Raw genomic sequence first — 19,911 nt, 5'->3', positions numbered from 1 at the left:
ATAATACTCACTATTTTCCAATCAGTTTCCAACATATTAAGATATTCTAAATGTTTTCAAGTTTGTCAGCTCTTTCAATTCTCTGTCAAAAACATTGAGCCAAAACACAGAAAGCATCTTGAAATGCATCACAGTTTGAGGTTCCCCCCCCCCCCAGTTAACTGTTTTTCTTCACTAATCACTTACAGTAATTATGTGGGGTAACAATGATATGACAAGTGGAAGAGCAGTGTATCTAGCTAGGCTAATGCAACTGTCTACTCTATGTCAACATAGGCGACCGGTGATGGCAAATTGATTGACAAGCAGGATGCTTATGAAGGAGAAGTGAATACTTACTCTAAAGTGGAAAAGAGTACGCCCTCTTCTTTGGGTAGAGACATGTTGTCTGTGACACCTTGGACTGAATCAAAGATAAACAACTGTCAAACAGCCAGGGACTCTTTAAAAAGTCTTCCTGGGACATCTCCGAAACAAGAATCAGACTTTAGAGCAACAGGACTAATGGATATGAACGCTGGGGAAGATACAGTAGCAGCAAATTGGCATCAACATTCTATATTAGCGAGGAATGCCATTCAAGAAAATGGATATGGATCTCCACATGACAAACAGAGGAGTGGAATGATCAACAGAGATATGAAGCATAGTCAATATGAGCACAACATTCATCAAGAGAGAACAAAGAACTTCGAAACTCCGGTGGCTGTGGATTCTCACCCAAAAGGCAACAGAGGCGATATTGAGAGTGACCAGAGACATTGTGAGACTTGGGGGAAAAAAGCCCCAAGCCCCACGGTAGCGCAAGATTACAATAAAACAGCGAACTCGCACTCAGAAGTCACCAAAATAGTTCCTCTCAAGCCACAAAGATCAAAGAAGTCTTTGAATAAGGAGAACACAGGTGTTGTAAACACTCAAAGTTGGTCTGATAGAGGCGTCTTTGGTGCAACTGGTGATGCACAGATGACAAAATCAAAAGACGGCTCCTCTGAGGCAGGAAGGAAAGTGGATGATAATGCTGTACTGCAGCAGTCTGCTGTAGATGTTGTCAAGGAAAACACGGGGGCCTCCAAATACCACAGTGAAGCTGCAATGTCATATCAACAGCAAGCTGTACTACATCAACAGATTAAGAATGAGTTGTTTGGACAACCAGACTGCAGAGGCACTCCAGGACAAAGTCTGCGGACGAGAGGACATGAGGACCATTTTCAAAACAACTCAGAGTTTAAAGAGAATTTCCTCTCTAGCTCCAAATTTCCAACAGCTCCCCCTCGAACTCTCCCTCTGAAAATGCAATGGTCCCGAGACAGGCAGAGCAACGTGGACAGCAGCCACATCCACTACAGAGCGCCCGGCCAAGAAACAGCCAAGTGGAAGCAAGCGGTAAACCCATCTGCCCCCTAAACTGTTTGTCAATCATCGGAAAGTAAAGCATTGCATGAGCTTCAGGCGATGTCGAGCAAATCTTGTTTTTACCATCTAAAAACAAAAAACAAAATCACACATACTTCAGAACTCATGTGGCTGTGTATGAGAAAGCAAAGGTTCACGTTCCTTGGCATCGCATCATTGATCAACTCAGTTCAAGTCCATGACCCAGAAGGCATATTGCTTTCCCTTGTTCTCCTTCGCAAAGCAATACATCTGCTTGGCCATTTCAGAATGCCGCGGGCCTTTTTAAGCAAAGTTCCCTATATGCTTAAGTTTCAGCCGTCCCTTTGTCACGTTCACACCTGGTCTTTCCTTCCAACACCCTCACAGAATAAAGCTGGCCGCTGTTGCAAGGAGCGCAAGACCCTTCCACCATTTGTCTTTGAAAAAACTATTTTTCACATCTTTGAAATCCTTTTGGTAAACAAATGTTTTGCCTTGGCACCTCTGTGGCATCAGCAGAAAATGAAAAAAGGCGATTAGATGTTCACACAAGCTGCAGAGCTGCCAAACCTCTTCAGGGCTCAGGCATTCATATGCTGCATTTGCGGTTATGAATACCTCTTTCCTGAAAGGGATTTTGAAAAATCGAGCCTTTCAGTGCATGGCATTACCATTGCACTTGCGGTCATTTCTGATGATGTCTACCTGTGATATATACCCTGTGTGCATGCTTTTGACAGTAGCAGCAAGCTTTACAATCTCTGGGAATTCTCGTATGTGTGTTTATCGTGTAAGTTTAACATAAGCCCTGAAGTTGGTGAATGAATTAAGTGATTACATTTATAAATAATAATGCAGAGAACTATGCCCAGTACAAAAGCAATTGGCTTAAAAGCTGTGAATAAAGAACATTGCAAACATGATTTTCTCTATATATGATCATGCTGTGTGTTGTGCTACTAACAGAACATCATGTTAATGCAGTGACAAACAAAGGCTCTGTTTCAGCTCTCTCCTTAATGATGCAATAACACTCATTGGCTAAAGTATAGATTGGTGTCATGGTTTGTTGTTGTTGTAATTTTGTATGACTTGACATGTAGTCTTAGTTTCATGTTAATGTTTTCTTCCTGTTTGCTTTTCCTCTTTAGGATACACCTCCCACACCTGCTATTCACGAAGAACCTTTCAACGAAGCTTCAGTGAGTCGTCTCTCAGCTCCACCAGTCTCATATTTGTCTTTCCTCCTTTTTGGCCACTCCTTTGTAAATACGTAAACGAACTGTACTTAGTTATTTGTGTTCTTTTCATGACTTTGTATTTGTATGCAAAAGTGTGGAATTAATGTCACTATTCTGGTTTCATCGAAGGCTCAGTTTATAGATATATTACTATTTAAATTAACAGGGAAATCACACCACCACAATTCAAAACACATGATTTTAACTGCTAAAACTACACAATAACTAAATGTAATTTATAACGCATTCTGACTCTGTTGATGATTTTGTTTGTATAGGTCATTTTTGGAAAGAAAAACACAAAAATGCTTTTGTTTTTTCTGCAGCTCACATTCTTTGGTTTTATAAGTAGATGTAGTTTACATGGTTTAATGAAGTCTTCCCTGCAGAGGGACCTGTGGGAGAGACGTCTCGGCTCCGTCTCAGAGGATGAACAGGACCACGAGATCCTGTACCTGAAGGAGACCCACCTCGGCATTGAGCGCAAATGTTCCAGCATCACAGTCAGCTCTACGTCCAGCCTGGAGGCCGAAGTAGATTTCACCATCCTCACGGACCTAAACACGGGCATGGAGGAGTTCTCCAGGGGCATGACAGAGCTTGGGGAGAGGGATGTGTCACCCGATGTGGGTCTGTGCTTTGGCATGGACTTGCTCCAGCACCAGGGCCCCTCTGAACCACCTCCTCTATTGGTGACAGCCCCTCTGTCCAGAGGCGCCAGCAGCAGCCCTCCAGCCAAACACATCCAGGCTGAAGAAGTCCGACCAGAGGTCAAACGGCCCGATGTGCAGGTAGACCACAGTTTTGACATCAAGTATGTTTGTTGCTCCTCCTACTTTAGTTTGATTTGTTTTGATTTGGCAGGTAAGAAGAACGATGCTATTTTTAGGCACCTAAAAATATGTGTCCTCTTTTAATCAAACTGCAGTGCAGTTGAGTGTTAACGTGAATGATCCAAAAATGGCCACAAATCATAAGTGTTTTATAACTATATCTCCATGTGTTTTTGAGAACAATGAGAACTAAATTAAAGATGCAGGCAAGTGTTGTGCAAAACAACATGAAGTTGGACAGGATTTCCCCCCCCCCCCCCCCCTCTCTCTAACACCACCATATCCTGCTGTTAGTGCCACCCAAGTTTCCACCAAAGTGTGCTGTTGATGATTTAGGGCCAGTTTTGTTTACAAGCCTGTGGTTGAAAAAAAACAACTGGTTTACCACACCTGGAGTGTTAGTCAGACATTTCAACTTGTTTTTCTGTTTGGTGGTTTTTTATGTTTTGGCAAAAAGCTGTATAACGTCATAAAGGATTTGAATATACATTAATGATTATCATGCACTGACATGAAATCTTGAGCAGACAAAGGACACAGTAATTGGCTGTAATGAAACGGGTTTCGAGTTGAATGCTCTTTATCGATCAGTGTAGTGTAATGTAATGTTCTCCTCCCTGTTTTTCTTTCTTCTTTTATCTTCATTTTAATACATAATATATCTCTTCAGCACTGAGCTCAAAATACATTGTTCATCCTGTTTTACATTACAGTCACTTGTCTTTAAGCCTGTAGTACCCAAAAAACCAAAGAGGTCAGTGCCGGTGTCGTCATCGGTGGACAGAGAGTCGTACAGAGAAGCCAGCCGCATCTCTGCCGTCACACCGCTGAGCAGGGAGGCCAGTGATGTCATGCCCACACCGACGGTGAGGAAGACGGACGTCAGGACAGAGACTCAGCCCAATGGGTCAGAGGTCACCACGACCATCGTGGAGTTCACAGATCAGGTTAGCTTTATATTTTAGCGAGAAGAATTGTTAATTAAAAATAATATTTGATGCAATTAGAACTAAAGTATTACTAATCACAAAACACAATGAATTTGTCTGTTTCAGGATCATTGTATCACTGGCCTGAGTGAAGGTTCTTATTCTTCGAGACAGAGTGTATCCCCTGTGAGTACAAACAGAGGGACTTCTCCAATTTTAACTCGACCTGCAGCATACTCCCTTCTGCTCTCTCGGGTTTAAACCTACTTACTGTACAAAGACCAAAATAAATACATTTATGAATATAAGACTGGATGTCCTTAAATGTGAAAACATAATGACTTCCAATCTGTAATGATTTGTACATACGTGTTTCATGTATTTGCTAATGCCGCCAACTGTTCTGCTTTCTCAGGTGCATATGAGCAGTCTTGGAAGAGAGGCGTCAGGGTCGCCCATCCTCCTCACTGAAAATGTTACCTCGGCAACCACTCACGTCACCAAGGTAGAGAAGCTTAAAGGGGAACTAGGCCCATTTTCAAAACTCATTCATGATTGCTGTTGTCAAGACCGCCGAAACCGAGACCAAGTCATGACCAGGACCAGAGTGTATCGAGATCGAGACAAGACCAAGACTTTTGAGGGGTTGAGACCAAGACCAGACCAGTGCGAGTCCAACGCTGCATGACACACTTACGATGAAATGGGGAAGAAGTGGGGATTATGCAAAGACACTCCTCAAATTGATCTGAAAGATCCACATTCCCATAAAAACACGCACAGAAAAGAGTCATTTGGGTATAACAAAGAAAACAAATATTCTGTTGGTCCATGAAATCTGTCTTCTTTTCATTGTCTCTGGAGCAGCTCCAGACTTTATACTTGATTACTTGATGACACAGGGTTGACTTCTCTGGTTTCTTGCTTAGAAAGAGATTAGCTCATGTTCACAAATATTGACTATTAAAATATTAAATAACTTTCCTAGGCCATGGAAATAACATATAGAAAATATAATTCTTAATTTAGGTGGTGTTTCCCCCTAAGAACTTACAAAGTGCACAATTTATTGCATGATTATGATAAAGTGGTATCATCTTTTACGTCTGAGTACAGTTAAATAGCTGTACTTCTGAAGGATATTAAAAGAAAAGCCACTGTGTGTTGTAGACGGTGAAAGGAGGATATTCAGAGACCAGGATTGAGAAGAGGATCATAATCACAGGAGACGATGATGTAGACCAGGAGCAGGTGAGCTGAAATAACTTAGGAAAACACAGTCAAATCAAAAGAGCCATGTGCATTGTGGTTACTGGTTGTTAGCTTTGGGTGTTGTAGTTTTTGGGACATTTGTAGACGTTGCATATTTTCAGGTATGAAATGCTGTACATTTCTAATAGTCTATTCAGATTTTTTTTTTTTATGTTGTTATTGGAACTGTTTCTAACCTGTATTTATTGAAGCGCTTAAAATCCTTTAAGTTGATTCATTGCCATGCCAAAAAGTCATGGATTCTTGCACACAGTATATCATGCATATATTTTTGCAAACATTAGCCTATCTCAGATCGGATCAACAAGCTTATTTCAGACATGCAATACAAACAAGTGCATAAATGAGATCAGTACACAAAGAAATCTTTCTGTTCAAGTATGGCAGCCACTAACCATTATTTTTATTATCGATAATATGTAAAAAAAAGAGAAAGAAATGCCTGTTTCAACCCAATATCTAGTCAAACCACATATATTTATTTTGCAATAATATTACAATACTACATGACAAAGAAAAGCATCAGATCCTCACATTTGAGAGGCTGGTAAAGACAATATTTGGCATTTATTCACTATTTTTGCTCGAAAAATGTAGCTCTATTTGCAAGCATAAAATGTCTAAAATTGACTTTCCTAATGTAGAAAAAGCAGTGTGTCTCTTAAACTGAAATTCTGTTTTGTGTGAATTTCAGTTCTGTTCTATTACTGAATAAGAAATTTAAGAAAACTCTTTACAAAAGTTATACATTTATTCCTGTTTTTCATTCGATAGTTCACTCTCTCCTTACAGGCTCTGGCTATTGCAATACAGGAAGCCAAGCAGCAGCATCCAGACATGCAGGTGACCATGGCAGTTGTTGTCAGGGAAACAGAATCATCCACTGAGGATCGACATGGCACATCAGAGGTATTGTGCCATCTTGACTCCAAACGATAATATCTAGCCAGGATTTGGCCTCACGACCCTCCTTTTGAGATTAAGGGATTTAAGGTTGACCGTCTCTTCTTTCTTCACCTGCAGTCCTGATTTCTTGAGATGAGAGCACCCCCGTTTGGACAGAAAGTGTCAGTGCCCGACCTGAAATTGCCACCTGCCATCCCTACTGATGGACTACTGCCAGTGGCGCTCAAATGGAGACCCTTACACACATTCACAAACACACAAAGCTGGAACAAGACTTCTTTAAAATCCTTATGTTTTATTGTATTTGTCCTCGATTGGTCGACAGTATTCCACCAGAATTCCAAACATCTGGAACGATTAAAGATATTGGATCTGAATCAAACTAAATTCCCTGCAAACCTCTCAGGGCCTCTATATTTAAACCACGTGCTTATGTATTTCTCAAAGGTCAAAGGGGAATCTGTGCACTCATTCACACTGTGGAATAATCCAACGCCTTGTGCAATGTTGGTACCCATCCCATGCAGAAAGTATTATTTGGAAATAGAAAAAAAAATGGTCGTGCACCTATAGGAGTGTCATTTACATGTCTGTGCTGCTGTACTGAATAACAAAAAAAAAAAATCAGATTCCTGTTGTGAGTGCTGAAAAAACCTACTGTGTGTGTGTGTGTGTGTGTACTTACTCTTGATAAGAAAAATAATCCATTACATATAGCGCCAGTACTGTTAGAACATCTATTGAAGCAGGGTTTAGTGGGAGCAGAGCAAATCCTACTTTGAATTTTCACTCTTGCATAGCCAGTAGTCTAATAAATGAGCTTTGTCCCACCCCCGTCACACTGACTGATGAGGATGCACTGAGTAGAACGGATCATGTATAGCCAACAAGGTTCTCTGGTGGTGTTCATTCAAGTGTCTGTTACGGACCAGAGCCAGAGCTAGTCTGATCACTATACTTCTCTCTGTCTGTGTCACCTTAAAGATATTACTTCTGTAGAATGTATTTGACGATGGTGTGTGAGTTGTTGCATCATGATGGACGTTGATTGGACTTTTGGAGAATTTTTGCATACGTGTGTGGACATTAGAAGCTGTTAATATGCACAGTTTACCAGTTTATATTTATTCAAATGATGACGATGTAGTTTCTGAGCATGCTGATGTTTCAGAATGAGCCCAGTTTCTCTCCTTTCCCAGCTTTTAGATATGCTTTCAGAGTTCAGCTGGATAGAATACCACTCTGGCCATTTTGTGTAATCAATACATAGAGTAGGCTGTTCTAGTTTTACCGATGCAGCAACCCGTTCTGTTTACTACGTCACAGAACGGGTTGCTGCATCGGTAAAACTAGTATCTGAAATAATGTTTGCATGATCATTTTTTACATTATTGGATTGTAATTGAGTAATATTTATATTAACTCATAAGAAGTATAGATCAGGATGATCCAGATATGAAGGCCAAGTTGTTCACAATCTGAAGTTGAATCTGATCTTTGACATTTCAAAAAGGAAATGAAGCTTCCCGACAGGAAATGGAGAGTATTCATAAGAAATAGGAAGTATCAAGCACACAATACATTCAGTTTTTGTTATTCCCAAAATGGAATCACAGCACAGTGGCTACAGATTCTTCCTTCAGTTACAACCCTTTAATAGTTTCATCTAATTCAAGCCATTGGTGCTGTTATGTATCTTTATTCACTCTGCTTTGATTTAATATCCCAGAAAAGAAACATGAAGTAGGCCTTTCATGCTTACAATACGTTATGGTGACTGATATTTTTTTACAGCTATTTATGGTACAACACATATTCATCATCTTTCAACATACTCTGTAGAAATGGGATTATGCATCAGAGCCCCCTTTTTTTTTTCAACAACTCTGTTAAGCGAAGTACAGTGTTATGAATAAATATACAGTAGGAGCAGAATCTCTGAACTTTTAGTTTTGCGTTCTTTGGTTCGTGAATGTTGGACGGATGCCAAAGGCGTGTAGTGTTCCAAATAAGGTAGCAGTTCAATTGTACAAACTCTGATTTTATATGAAAATATTTGTATGAACAAGCTACTTTTAATTACAGAGATGCCGGAGAGCCAAATGCATAACATTGACATTGCAAGGTTTCCCTTTAATTATGGTGTCTTTAACATTACCTGCATTATTTCTCTTTCCTTGCAAAAAGTCATATTTCATGTGTAAGTCAATACGGGCAGCATCAACATTCATTCAGAAAAACAATGTTTAACTATCATGTCAGGTTGGCGAGGATGTTACTGAGGTATAACTTTGCTTTTCAGATGTGTAGTGTACTTCCCATTGTATTTCATACTTTGGTTCTAAATCCTTTTAAAGTGATGATTAATCATGGATATCAAACTGGAAGGTGAAAAAAATGCAGCCATGCATACCTTGTACTGTATAGTTGGTGCTGTTTGGTGGATTGTGAAGACGTAAAGTAGTTAATGGCCATGGGTTTGATGTACACTAGGGGGCACCAGTTACCAAAAAAGAGAGCTTTGCAAAAACATACAGCATATCCATGTGGAACCCTTCTCACCATTCTTCACTAAGGGGCAAAATTATACAAATCATACTTGGATCCACCTGTAAGGTCAAAGTTATCTTCCTCTGTCCTGGAATGACCTGCCCTTGGAAGTCTGATTAATCCCAGTCTAGTTCTTACTTGTCAGAGACCTCCTGGTGCCAAAGTCTGATTGGACGACCTCTGGCTGATCCTTAAACCGTTTCCTCTCTGCGCAGAGTCCCCCTCCTTCCCCTCCCCAGCAGCTTCATCTCTTCTGCTCTCCGTTGCTTGGTGCCGTGTCTTTGCCGTACATTGTACTTGCATTCCATAGAAATGAATAAAGAACAGAGAAAAAGAGAACAAGATGAGAAGGGAATCCCTCTGTTTGATCTCTTCCACATGTGTTTCTTTTATTACAGCTGGTGTCCTCTAGGCCCAATGATGAACTGCAGCTGCTTTATTTTTCAATCTGGAAAAAGTGCAGCCGGCTTTGTATAGGAAAAGGAATTTATTAATACACTTAAGATGCCATGTGTCTTAGTTTATTTTTGCTAATTTATTGCTTAATTTAAATTGTTTGCAAGCAGGGGTGGGATTTTAATTTCAAAGGTTGGGGGAGACGGTTATTAGTACAGTACAAATCTTCAAAAGGGCCCCACCCAAGGTAGAATAAAACACGACCATGTTTTCATAATTTTGATGATGAAATCATCAAAAACTGATTAAATTGATATATTGACTCACCCCATAAGCTAAAAAGAGCTTATGGGGTGAGGATGGAGAGGATGTTGAAATGTCCCACCTATTGCCTGGATTTAGTTCAAACTTTCATTTGGTGTGAACACAGCATAGTGCAGTATGCCTTAAAAAGACAATAAAAATGTCATTGCATGGTATGCTATGCTATAACAAAGCCATTAGAAAAGTGCTAGCCATAGAAATGTCATAAATATAGTATAGTATGCCAATAATAATGTCATAAAGTCATTCAAATGTAATTTTATAAAATTCAATAGGAAGACACCCCTTAAAAATGTCATAAATATAGTATGTCAAAAAAAGTCATCGTATACTATATTGAAAAAAAGTGAGAAAGTAAGTTTGATTTGGATTACTGGATTTAATCATTCAGTTATTCGATAACATTACAGCCTTTTAAGATTGCTTTCCAAGACCTAAACATTATTTTTCTTCCCTCCTCTGTGTCTACACTTTTAATCACACATTTATTCCTGGCCTCACCTCGTCATAGTTAGTCCTGCAATAATAGCCTCTTCATATTTCGTGCATGAAATTAGGATGTGCTTTATTGTCTCATTTTCTTGATTAAAATGACCAGCAGGATGTGATCCCTGTGAAAAATAGCATACCACTCAATTTGCTGTGACCAATTTATTTATCTATACTCATAATTACTTTTCTGTTGGTTCCACTACTTCTTACTAACAAAAGTCCACCCAGAGTTGGGGACACTCCAGGTCTGTACACTGAACTCATCAGACAATGCCTCCCCAAAACAAAAACAAAACAATGAAAAGACAAAAAAAAACACAAAAAATAATATAATGCTGAGAACACCCAGTGCGCACCAACCCGGATTTCAACGTTGATTTCTGGTTTAATACTGGTTGAAATTGGGTCTGAACGTCTAATACCTATTTTCACCGTCTTTTCAACCGGCTAAAATGTGGTTACAACATCTATCTATGGTTTCTTCAGCTGTAGGTTGAAAGAGACATTGGTTACTTTGAACGTATTTCCCCAGGCAAAAATATATATATAATATATAAAATATACTAACATTTTCAATAGTACACTGCAAATATACTTTCAAACAATTGTACTTTCTGAAAATATGTAAAAAGTATACAAAAGTCACGCTTTCCCCTATTTTCAAAATTCAACTTTTAACACACTTTAAAATAATTGTACTGTAGTATACTTTCAAGAAATATATTATAAGAAAAAGATACTTTAAGTGAAAGTTCTTTCCAATTACTTAAACATATTTTAACATACTTTGTTTGAAACATTGAAACAATGTATTTAAAGCACATTTTATAAATACAGATTTTAAATATGCCGAATTTTTGAGTAAACTTATTCATGCTATTATTTCAATATATTAATTGTATACTATTCTTTTGGAATGTGTTAACATGTATTACTGTGAAAATGCACCGAAAGCACATTTAAAAAATATATATTTTTATATCTTGCCATTTTATAAAATATATCATTTTTATTATATCATAATATAATAAAATATTATATTTTATATATGCGCTTTCTGCGCATGGGCAGAAAGCGTCTGCCCATGCGCAGCCGCTTTCCTGTCTGCGCATGGGCAGACATGCTAGAAATTCAAATTCTGAAAGCGGGGATTTATTTCACTCTGGGGGATTTCCGTTGGAAGCTCCGGCATTGCCATCTGTCCACAGGTCTCAGTTTTCAGTAAGTAAGCAATTTATAACCATATATGTGTTATATTTGTTCTAAACAGAGTTTTCTTTACACTTGAAAACAGTGTTTGACAGAAACAAGCATTTAGCTGACACTATCAATTGTGTGTTTGCTACTTTAGCTAACGTTACAGTAGCTAACGTTAGCTTAGTTGCTACTTTAGCTAACGTTAGCTTAGTTGCTACTTTAGCTAACGTTAGCTTAGTTGCTACTTTAGCTAACGTTAGCTTAGTTGTGTAGTAGCATAACGAGAAGGTGATATGTATGTTAACGTTAAGCTAACATGATATTGCGCTCAAGTGGGATGCTAGGTGAATTCAATTGTAGTAGCTTTTAGACTGTTTTAGTAGCTTGTTGACTTCACTAACATGCATGCAAATGCTAATGGTCTATTTAATGAGTGGCCATGCTGATTGCCAACTGTATATTCCTGACTGGTTGCAAGTATGTTTTCAAATATATTCAGTATGGTAGAATTAGACAAAGCGAACTGTGAAATCACGTTAGTAAATGGTGTTGAAGATGCTCTCAGACAGCAAGGGGTTAAGTATACTGATGATTAATAGGGTAGTATGCGGGTAGGGTAGTACTCAAGTATGCTAAGATTAAATATACTTAGCATATTCATTTTTCACCTGGGTTGTGATACTGTAAGTAAGTAAAATAAATTATTCTTTAGGTAAACAAATTAAGAAAATGTGAACAAAGATTTGTACACATGCAGTATAGAGAGATTGTATATATATTTGTTGTATACCCAGAAGCCTCTCCGTTACCAGCGAGCCATCAGCTACGACAGTAAGGAGTACTACGTGCGGTTGCTGTCTGGAAACCCTGGCATGTATCAGCACTGTGTGGAGCACAACACCGAAGAAGAGACCACACAGCATGAGCCCGAGCACGGAGAGGACACCATCGCAAGAGTCAAAGGTACAGACGCAACACCAGGGAACACCGTGTTCCGACTCAGAAAGGTTCTTGGTTTGGCTTTGTATTCTGTCTTCTTGGTGTGCTGTGTCTAACTCTCCGCTGTGCTCTCCAGGCCTGGTGAAGGCTCCTCTGAAGAGGTCTCGGTCCACAGCGGACGGGGCGGACGAGGACAGTCAGGAGCAGCTCCAGGAGCAGCTGCTGGAGTCGGGAGGCCCCGAGGAGGAGCAGAGGACGGACAACACGTCTCTGCTAGGCCTCCTGGAGGAGGGAGAGAAGGTCATCGGGTCCGGACTGTTAAATCACGTTTCCTCAGGGCTCAAATCAGTCTCCAGTGTTACATACAGTACTTTTCTTTAAGTCATTATTTTATGAGTATTTCTGTGAATTTCGTAGAATTAATTAGAGTTCATCGATGAGTACAAGCACTAACTTTGTATTGATCAGTCATGTTAATGTCGTAGCGCTATATTTGTGCCGTCGGTTTTTCCAAAAGTGTGGAGAAAACTGCAGCATTGTTTGGAATATTTAATTACTGTGTAGAAATGAATCCAAACTCCTGCAGCTTGTTTCAGAACGGCACAAACTCACGAAGGATGAAAACATCACTTGCATGCCTTGTCTTTAGCAACAGGCCTTTACACTTAAAGGGTTAATTGGATGTTTAGTAGTGTGGTTGTAGTAATTGTAGTATTACCGTATATTACCGTGTATTACTACAGTAGATGGAGTTTAGAGAAACAGACAGGAGTACCAGCGAAGGAGCAGAGCAATGTGCTGCTGTGGACATATGTTAGACACCTAAAGGAACCAATACCAGGTTAAGTGTTCACTGTCACTGTTTAGAATGACCGTCTCCAGGGAGATCAGGGACATCAACACGCTGCCCCCCAAGTAGGTCCAGGCTTCTGTATCCGTCACCTGGAGGAGAATCACCACTTTCACACCAGCGCTGCATTATTTATCCTGAGGCTGACACAGTTACCGTTCTTTCCCTCCCTGAATAACAATATGACATCATGCCTCTGGACGCTGCAGTGGGAGCTGCTGGAATGATGTCATGCTGCTGATAGAGCATGCGTCGTGAAACTTAGCAGAGATGTGACATATTTATCTTTTTTTAGGAAACTCGTTCCGTCTGTTCCTTTTGAGACACAACGTGAAAACAGCTGCAGCTCTAATTTCATTGTGTCACCCTCAGGTGTTAAACTGAGTCTAAACATGGCGTCCACGGGGCCTGGAAAGAGGATTCAATGAGCTTATAAGTCAATTCTTAATCATAGTAATGATGGACATTTTTAGAATCAATTAATTGCAACGGTGTGAGGAAATAAACCCTTTTTGTTGACATAAGTGTTTTCTAGGTGAAACGTAATGTCGGCCGTTGATAAAGTCCTCGCTCTCTGTCGTCCGTGTCCAATTTGCATGAGGCCATCATCCCCAGAGGAGCGAGACAAGGACAGAGTCAGCTGAAGAGAACCTGCAGCATCTTTGCCTACGAGGACATCAAGGAAGTGCACAAGAGACGCTACCTGCTGCAGGTCAGCATGCACATGTCACACTATATATATACAGGACTGTCTCAGAAAATTAGAATATTGTGATAAAGTTCTTTATTTTCTGTAATGCAATTAAAAAAACAAAAATGTCATGCATTCTGGATTCATTACAAATCAACTGAAATATTGCAAGCCTTTTATTCTTTTAATATTGCTGATTATGGCTTACAGCTTAAGAAAACTCAAAAATCCTATCTCAAAAAATTAGAATATTTCCTCAGACCAAGTAAAAAAAAAGATTTATAACAGCAAAACAAAATCAAACATTTGAAAATGTCCATTAATGCACTCAGTACTTGGTTGGGAATCCTTTTGCACGGATTACTGCATCAATGCGGCGTGGCATGGAGGCAATCAGCCTGTGGCATTGCTGAGGGTTTATGGATGCCCAGGATGCTTCAATAGCGGCCTTTAGCTCATTTGCATTGTTGGGTCTGGTGTCTTTCAGCTTCTTCTTCATAATACCCCACAAATTCTCTATGGGGTTCAGGTCAGGGGAATTGGCAGGCCAATCGAGGACAGTAATGCCATGGTCAGTACACCAGTTACTGGTGGTTTTGGCACTGTGGGCAGGTGCCAGATCATGCTGGAAAATGAAATCCTCATCTCCATAGAGCTTTTCAGCAGACGGAAGCATGTAGTGCTCTAAAATCTCTTGGTACACAGCTGCATTTACTCTGGACTTGATGAAACACAGTGGACCAACACCAGCAGCTGACATGGCTCCCCAAACCATCACTGACTGTGGGAACTTCACACTGGATTTCAAGCAACTTGGATTTTGCGCCTCTCCAGCCTTTCTCCAGACTCTGGCGCCTTGACTTCCAAATGAAATACAACACTTGCTTTCGTCTGAAAAGAGGACTTTGGACCACTCTGCAACTGTCCAGTGCTTCTTTTCCATAGCCCAAGTCAGACGCTTCTTCCGTTGTCTTGAGTTCAGAAGTGGCTTGACCATGGGAATACGGCTATTGTAGCCCATTTCCCGGACACGTCTGTGAACAGTGGCTTTTGATACCTGGACTCCAGCTTCAGTCCACTGTCTTTGAAGCTCCCCCAAATTCTGGAAGCGACTCTTCTTCACAATGCTGTTAAGGCTGCGGTCATCTCTCTTGGTTGTGCAGCGTTTCCTGCCACATTTCCCCCTTCCAACAGACTTTTTGTGGATGTGCTTTGTAACTGCACTCTGTGAACAGCTTGCTCTTTGAGAAATTTCTTTTTGTGTCTTACCCTCCTGATGGAGGGTGTCAATGATGGTCCTCTGGACAGCAGTCAGATCAGCAGTCTTCCCCATACTTGTGATTTAGTTTACTGAACCAAGCTGAGTGTTTTTCAAGGCTCAGGAAACCCTTGCAGGTGTTTCGAGTTAATTAGACGATTCAAGTGATTAGTTGAATACCCTACTAGTATACTTTTTCATGATATTCTAATATTTAGAGATAGGATATTTGAGTTTTCTTAAGCTGTAAGCCATAATCAGCAATATTAAAAGAATAAAAGGCTTGCAATATTTCAGTTGATTTGTAATGAATCCAGAATGCATGACATTTTTGTTTTTTTAATTGCATTACAGAAAATAAAGAACTTTATCACAATATTCTAATTTTCTGAGACAGTCCTGTGTATATATATATATATATACATATATATATATACACACACACACACACACACACACACACACACACAATACACATCTTTGAGTTAGACAGTTAGAAGACGTTTAGTAGCTTTCATGGTATTTTTACAACATGGACACTACTTCCCCATGTTTTTGAGTCGTAGTGACTAACAGGTATACAAGTTATTCACATTGGTTTATTTTTTTGGGAGAACGCTGCAGATGGCAGCAGCTAAACTAATTTGTTGTTCTCAATCGTCACTTGGACACAAAAACATGGAAATAGAGTCCAGGTTGAAAGATACCAAAGTTACCTCTTCCTTTTCTTAGTGTTTAACTCACCACCTGTTTTTTTTTATCATTAAATGTCGTGTATGTCATCGTCTTTCAGCCCATGGCGGTGGAAGTCTTCTCAGCAGATGGGAAGAACTACTTGTTGGCCTTCCAGAAAGGAGTCCGCAACAAAGTTTACCAAAGGTACTGAGTACAAACAAACACGGAGGTTGGACTGCTGCTCCATTTCAGCAGTCTACTGAAGTCAAAATATTAAGTTAATAGAAAAAGACTGAATTCTTTTAGCTTTGTTCAAGGATTTTTCTTTACATTCGGTACTGCCCTAGAGAGATTACAAAGCTCTCATAAAGCATCATGTTACTACAATAACAGACCAGTATTGTCATATATATCAAGGTACACTGATTTAGAAAATCTATAAAATTGCGACAAAAATTGTAAACAAAAAGAAAGTCAGATAGAAGTGTCATTTTTTTTATTCTGTTATTAATTCCTTGCAGGTTCTTGGCGGTGGTGCCTTCACTGGCTGACAGCTCGGAGTCGGTTTCAGGCCAGAGAGAGAGAGAGAGAGAGAGAGAGAGAGAGAGAGAGAGAGAGAGAGAGAGAGAGAGAGAGAGAGAGAGAGAGAGGCGCTCTCCTCCGGTCGGACGGACAGAGAGAGAGAGAGAGAGAGATTTTTTGATTTTTAGAAAACCTTTATTTTACTTCAATCAATATGAACACAAACAAAACATCGTTGTCATGGCAAACTTAAACAAATCAACAAACAGAAACAGTCACTCCTCACCGTGTGTTGAACGGAGCTTTTAAAGACTAGTTGTTCTCCAGCCAGACAACATATTATTTCACTGTAACACCATCTGTCAATGAAATCCTGCATGTTGTTCATGCTGTTAAAGTATCTAAATTCAACCTGAATTCGTGCCCTGACCAGACAGATGAAGACAGGGAGAGCTTCCTGTCCTGCTCTGTCCTCTACTCGCCTCTTCCTGCTTTTGTAAATAGACAGTTTAGCTTCTCCAACTAAGTGGTTCAACAGCTTCCACTTGGAGGCGTTCACTCTTTTATAGCAGACTCCTAGAATGAAGGTGGTCCTGGACCAGGTCTCACCAAACCCTCTAAAAACATCCTTCAGTGTGGTAAAAAGGTTACAGAGTCTGTCACACTGATAAAAACAGTGGAACACGGTCTCTTCCTCCTCACAGAATGGACATTGGCTACGAACAGTGGGATTTATTACAGAAACAAAAGCGTTAACCGCAATAGCACCGTGTAGAATCCTCCACTGGAGATCACCAGTTCTCTTTTTAACAGGCGGTTTATATAAAACCCTCAAACCTGGTTTCACACCAACGTCCATGCTCAGTTCCTGTCTCCACACAGTGTCGGCTCTCTGGTCCAGTGTGTGTCTGTTGAGCACTTTCACACACATTGTGTAGATAGTTTTCCCTTTCACTGTGTGGAGGTCCAATAGTTTACGCTCTGCTTCATTGAAACAGGGTCCTGAGACCCCATTCAGCCGTGGAACAAAACCGAGATCCGGAAACGGATCTGTGGAGTCAGGGGCTTCCTCTCCTCTGTCGAACTCCTGCAGCATCTCGACCTCATCCTCCGTCAGTCTCTGCGCCCATCTAGTCAGGATCCTCGTACTCTGCCGGATGGATGTCTGCCCGAGGAGAGAAGCCACCCTCGTTGCGTCTCTCAGTCTGGGCCCAGCTACATCCACTAGCCTCCTCAGGGTGGTGGTTCCGGAGGAGCACAGCATGCTGGTCAAACCTGGAGTTGAGCCGTCCTGGACGTCCATCCTGGCTCCGTACACCAGCGGTTCCTGAAGCAGCCAGTATAGTGAGCACGTGGACGTCGGTCTCTTCCATTCAAAACAGTTCCATGCTTTAAAGAGTGACTGGTAAAAAGGAGATAACCCACACAGGTTTAAGAGGTTAAAATCCATCAAGAAAAGTGCAGTGTCGAGCCCCAGACCAGCTGCCTTCCTTAAGATACAGTCTGTCACCTCTCTCCACACCACATCCTTCGGGCCTGTGAGGTATCTTTGTAAAAACTGGAACCTGAAAGTGGACACTCTACTGTCAATGTGCACCAGCCCCTGACCCGCCTCCTCTTTAGGGAGAAAAAGTACGCTCTGAGGGACCCAGTGCAGCTTGTCCCAGAAGAAGTCAGTGAGGATGGCCTGTAGTCTCTGTGTGAGACCTCTAGGGGGGTGCATACAGGCCAGCTTGTGCCACAGAGCTGAAGCCACCAGATTGTTGGTAACCAGAGTCCTGCCTTTGTACGACATCTGTGGCTTCAGCCATTTCCACTTTGCCAGTCTTCCCTGCATTTTCTCCACAACTCCCTCCCAGTTCTTTTTTTCAATACATTCATTTCCCACATACACACCAAGATATTTAAACCCGTCTTTTCTCCAGGTCAGCCCCCCCGGTAGATTGGGCAGACCCTCCCTCCAGTTCCCCACCGCCAGTGCTTCGCTCTTTGCCCAGTTCACCTTCGCGGCCGACAAAACCTGACCTTCAATGTTCGCTCTGATTCTACACAACATGGGTTCGATAGCCAGTGCATACAGCATCCCTGAGAGAGAGCAGCCCTGCCTCACCCCCCTAAACACTCTAAAGGGGGCGCTAAGGCCTCCATTAATTTTCAGTACACTCTCAATGTTCTGGTACCAAACCTTGATCATAGCTATGAGACCTGGGTTGAGGCCAAAACTCTCTAGCGCCTTCCAGAGGTAAAGGTGCTCAACCCGGTCAAAAGCCTTTTCCTGGTCTAGCGAAATGAGACCAGTTTTAAAGCCCAAAGAACCAGAGATGTCCAAAACATCACGAATTAAGGACACATTGTCCAGAATGCTCCTACCAGGCACGCAGTAGGTCTGGTCCCGGTGGATCACCTGGTCGAGAGAGAGAGACAGACAGACAGACAGACAGACAGACAGAGAGAGAGAGAGAGAGAGAGACAGACAGACAGAGAGAGAGAGAGACAGACAGACAGACAGAGAGAGAGAGAGAGAGAGAGAGAGACAGACAGAGAGAGAGAGGGAGAGACAGACAGAGAGAGGGAGAGACAGACAGACAGAGAGGGAGAGACAGGGAGGGAGAGAGAGGGAGGGAGAGAGAGAGAGAGAGGGAGGGAGGGAGGGAGACTGCATTAAAGAGATGTTTGTTGTTTTTTTGATTTGGTGAATGAAGTTGATATTCACTAAATTTAGTTTAAATCTATAACACCAACCTTATTTCTACTCCTGCAGATGTTGGTGATTGCCTTGCCCACAGACGAGAAGAACTCGCAGATGGTGCTGCGCTTTTTGAGTGGTGTCAACAGGTGATCTTTGAAAGAGGAGGCAATGTAGTTCCCAAGTTTTGGTTCCTCTAATCTCATGGACAACATCACCATTTCTACACTGCCCCACTTCTTACAGAGGTCCTGGAAAATGGCTTTGTCAAGTCCTTTAAACGTTTTTGAGGTTGGATCAAAATAGACACCCTGGACTTCGATCCACGTTCTTTCAGACAGATGCATAATGATGGCCTCGAAGTCTGCAGTGGTCCAGTTTATTTTGGCTTTCCTGTATATCCGCGAGACCAGCAACTCCACGCATCTCTGAACCGACATTTTCTTTATTATTTCCTGTGCTGTTGCACCTGGCGCAGATGCTTCCTCACATACTGAGCCAGGAGTAGCTGAAGGTACGTCGTCCTCGATGCTGTCGACCGGCAACTGAGTTGGTGAAAGAGACTCCGGGTCCGTTCCCTCACATACTGAGCAATCAGTTGCTGAAGATACGTCGTCCTCGATGCTGTCGACCTGCGACAGAGTTGAATCAGAGTCCAGTGTTTCCCATCCTGGGTCAGAAAATGGTGAAGGTACGCGAGCACCGTACATGTAGGTCGACGGCAAAGGTGGTATATATAACTCAGGGTCCATTTCGCGTGTGTCAATCTT

The 19,911-nt window shown here is 41.3% G+C and overlaps 1 protein-coding gene across 1 annotated transcript in view; it reads left to right on the top strand.

Moving 5' to 3' along the window:
• The window catches only part of LOC306708403 (band 4.1-like protein 1), a gene marked incomplete at both ends in the record, with an annotated part of 31,757 nt that extends 15,613 nt beyond the window's left edge, over window positions 1-16,144 (top strand). Inside the window, 14 exons of the mRNA XM_079176239.1 lie at window positions 277-1,389; window positions 2,532-2,582; window positions 3,011-3,412; window positions 4,183-4,401; window positions 4,510-4,569; window positions 4,799-4,888; window positions 5,554-5,634; window positions 6,448-6,564; window positions 12,333-12,483; window positions 12,596-12,767; window positions 13,342-13,374; window positions 13,874-14,021; window positions 14,530-14,676; window positions 16,052-16,144. Coding sequence (XP_079032365.1) covers window positions 277-1,389; window positions 2,532-2,582; window positions 3,011-3,412; window positions 4,183-4,401; window positions 4,510-4,569; window positions 4,799-4,888; window positions 5,554-5,634; window positions 6,448-6,564; window positions 12,333-12,483; window positions 12,596-12,767; window positions 13,342-13,374; window positions 13,874-14,021; window positions 14,530-14,676; window positions 16,052-16,144 — 2,877 coding nt within the window. The remainder of the gene's footprint in view (window positions 1-276; window positions 1,390-2,531; window positions 2,583-3,010; window positions 3,413-4,182; window positions 4,402-4,509; window positions 4,570-4,798; window positions 4,889-5,553; window positions 5,635-6,447; window positions 6,565-12,332; window positions 12,484-12,595; window positions 12,768-13,341; window positions 13,375-13,873; window positions 14,022-14,529; window positions 14,677-16,051) is intronic.
• Window positions 16,145-19,911: the final 3,767 nt, after the last annotated feature.

This window comes from Pholis gunnellus (assembly GCF_910591455.1).
Source record: "Pholis gunnellus genome assembly, chromosome: 2".
Classification (NCBI taxonomy): Eukaryota; Metazoa; Chordata; class Actinopteri; order Perciformes; family Pholidae; genus Pholis; species Pholis gunnellus.
The sequence above is the reverse complement of the archived record's forward strand: the minus strand, read 5'-3'. Positions and strand labels throughout refer to the sequence as shown.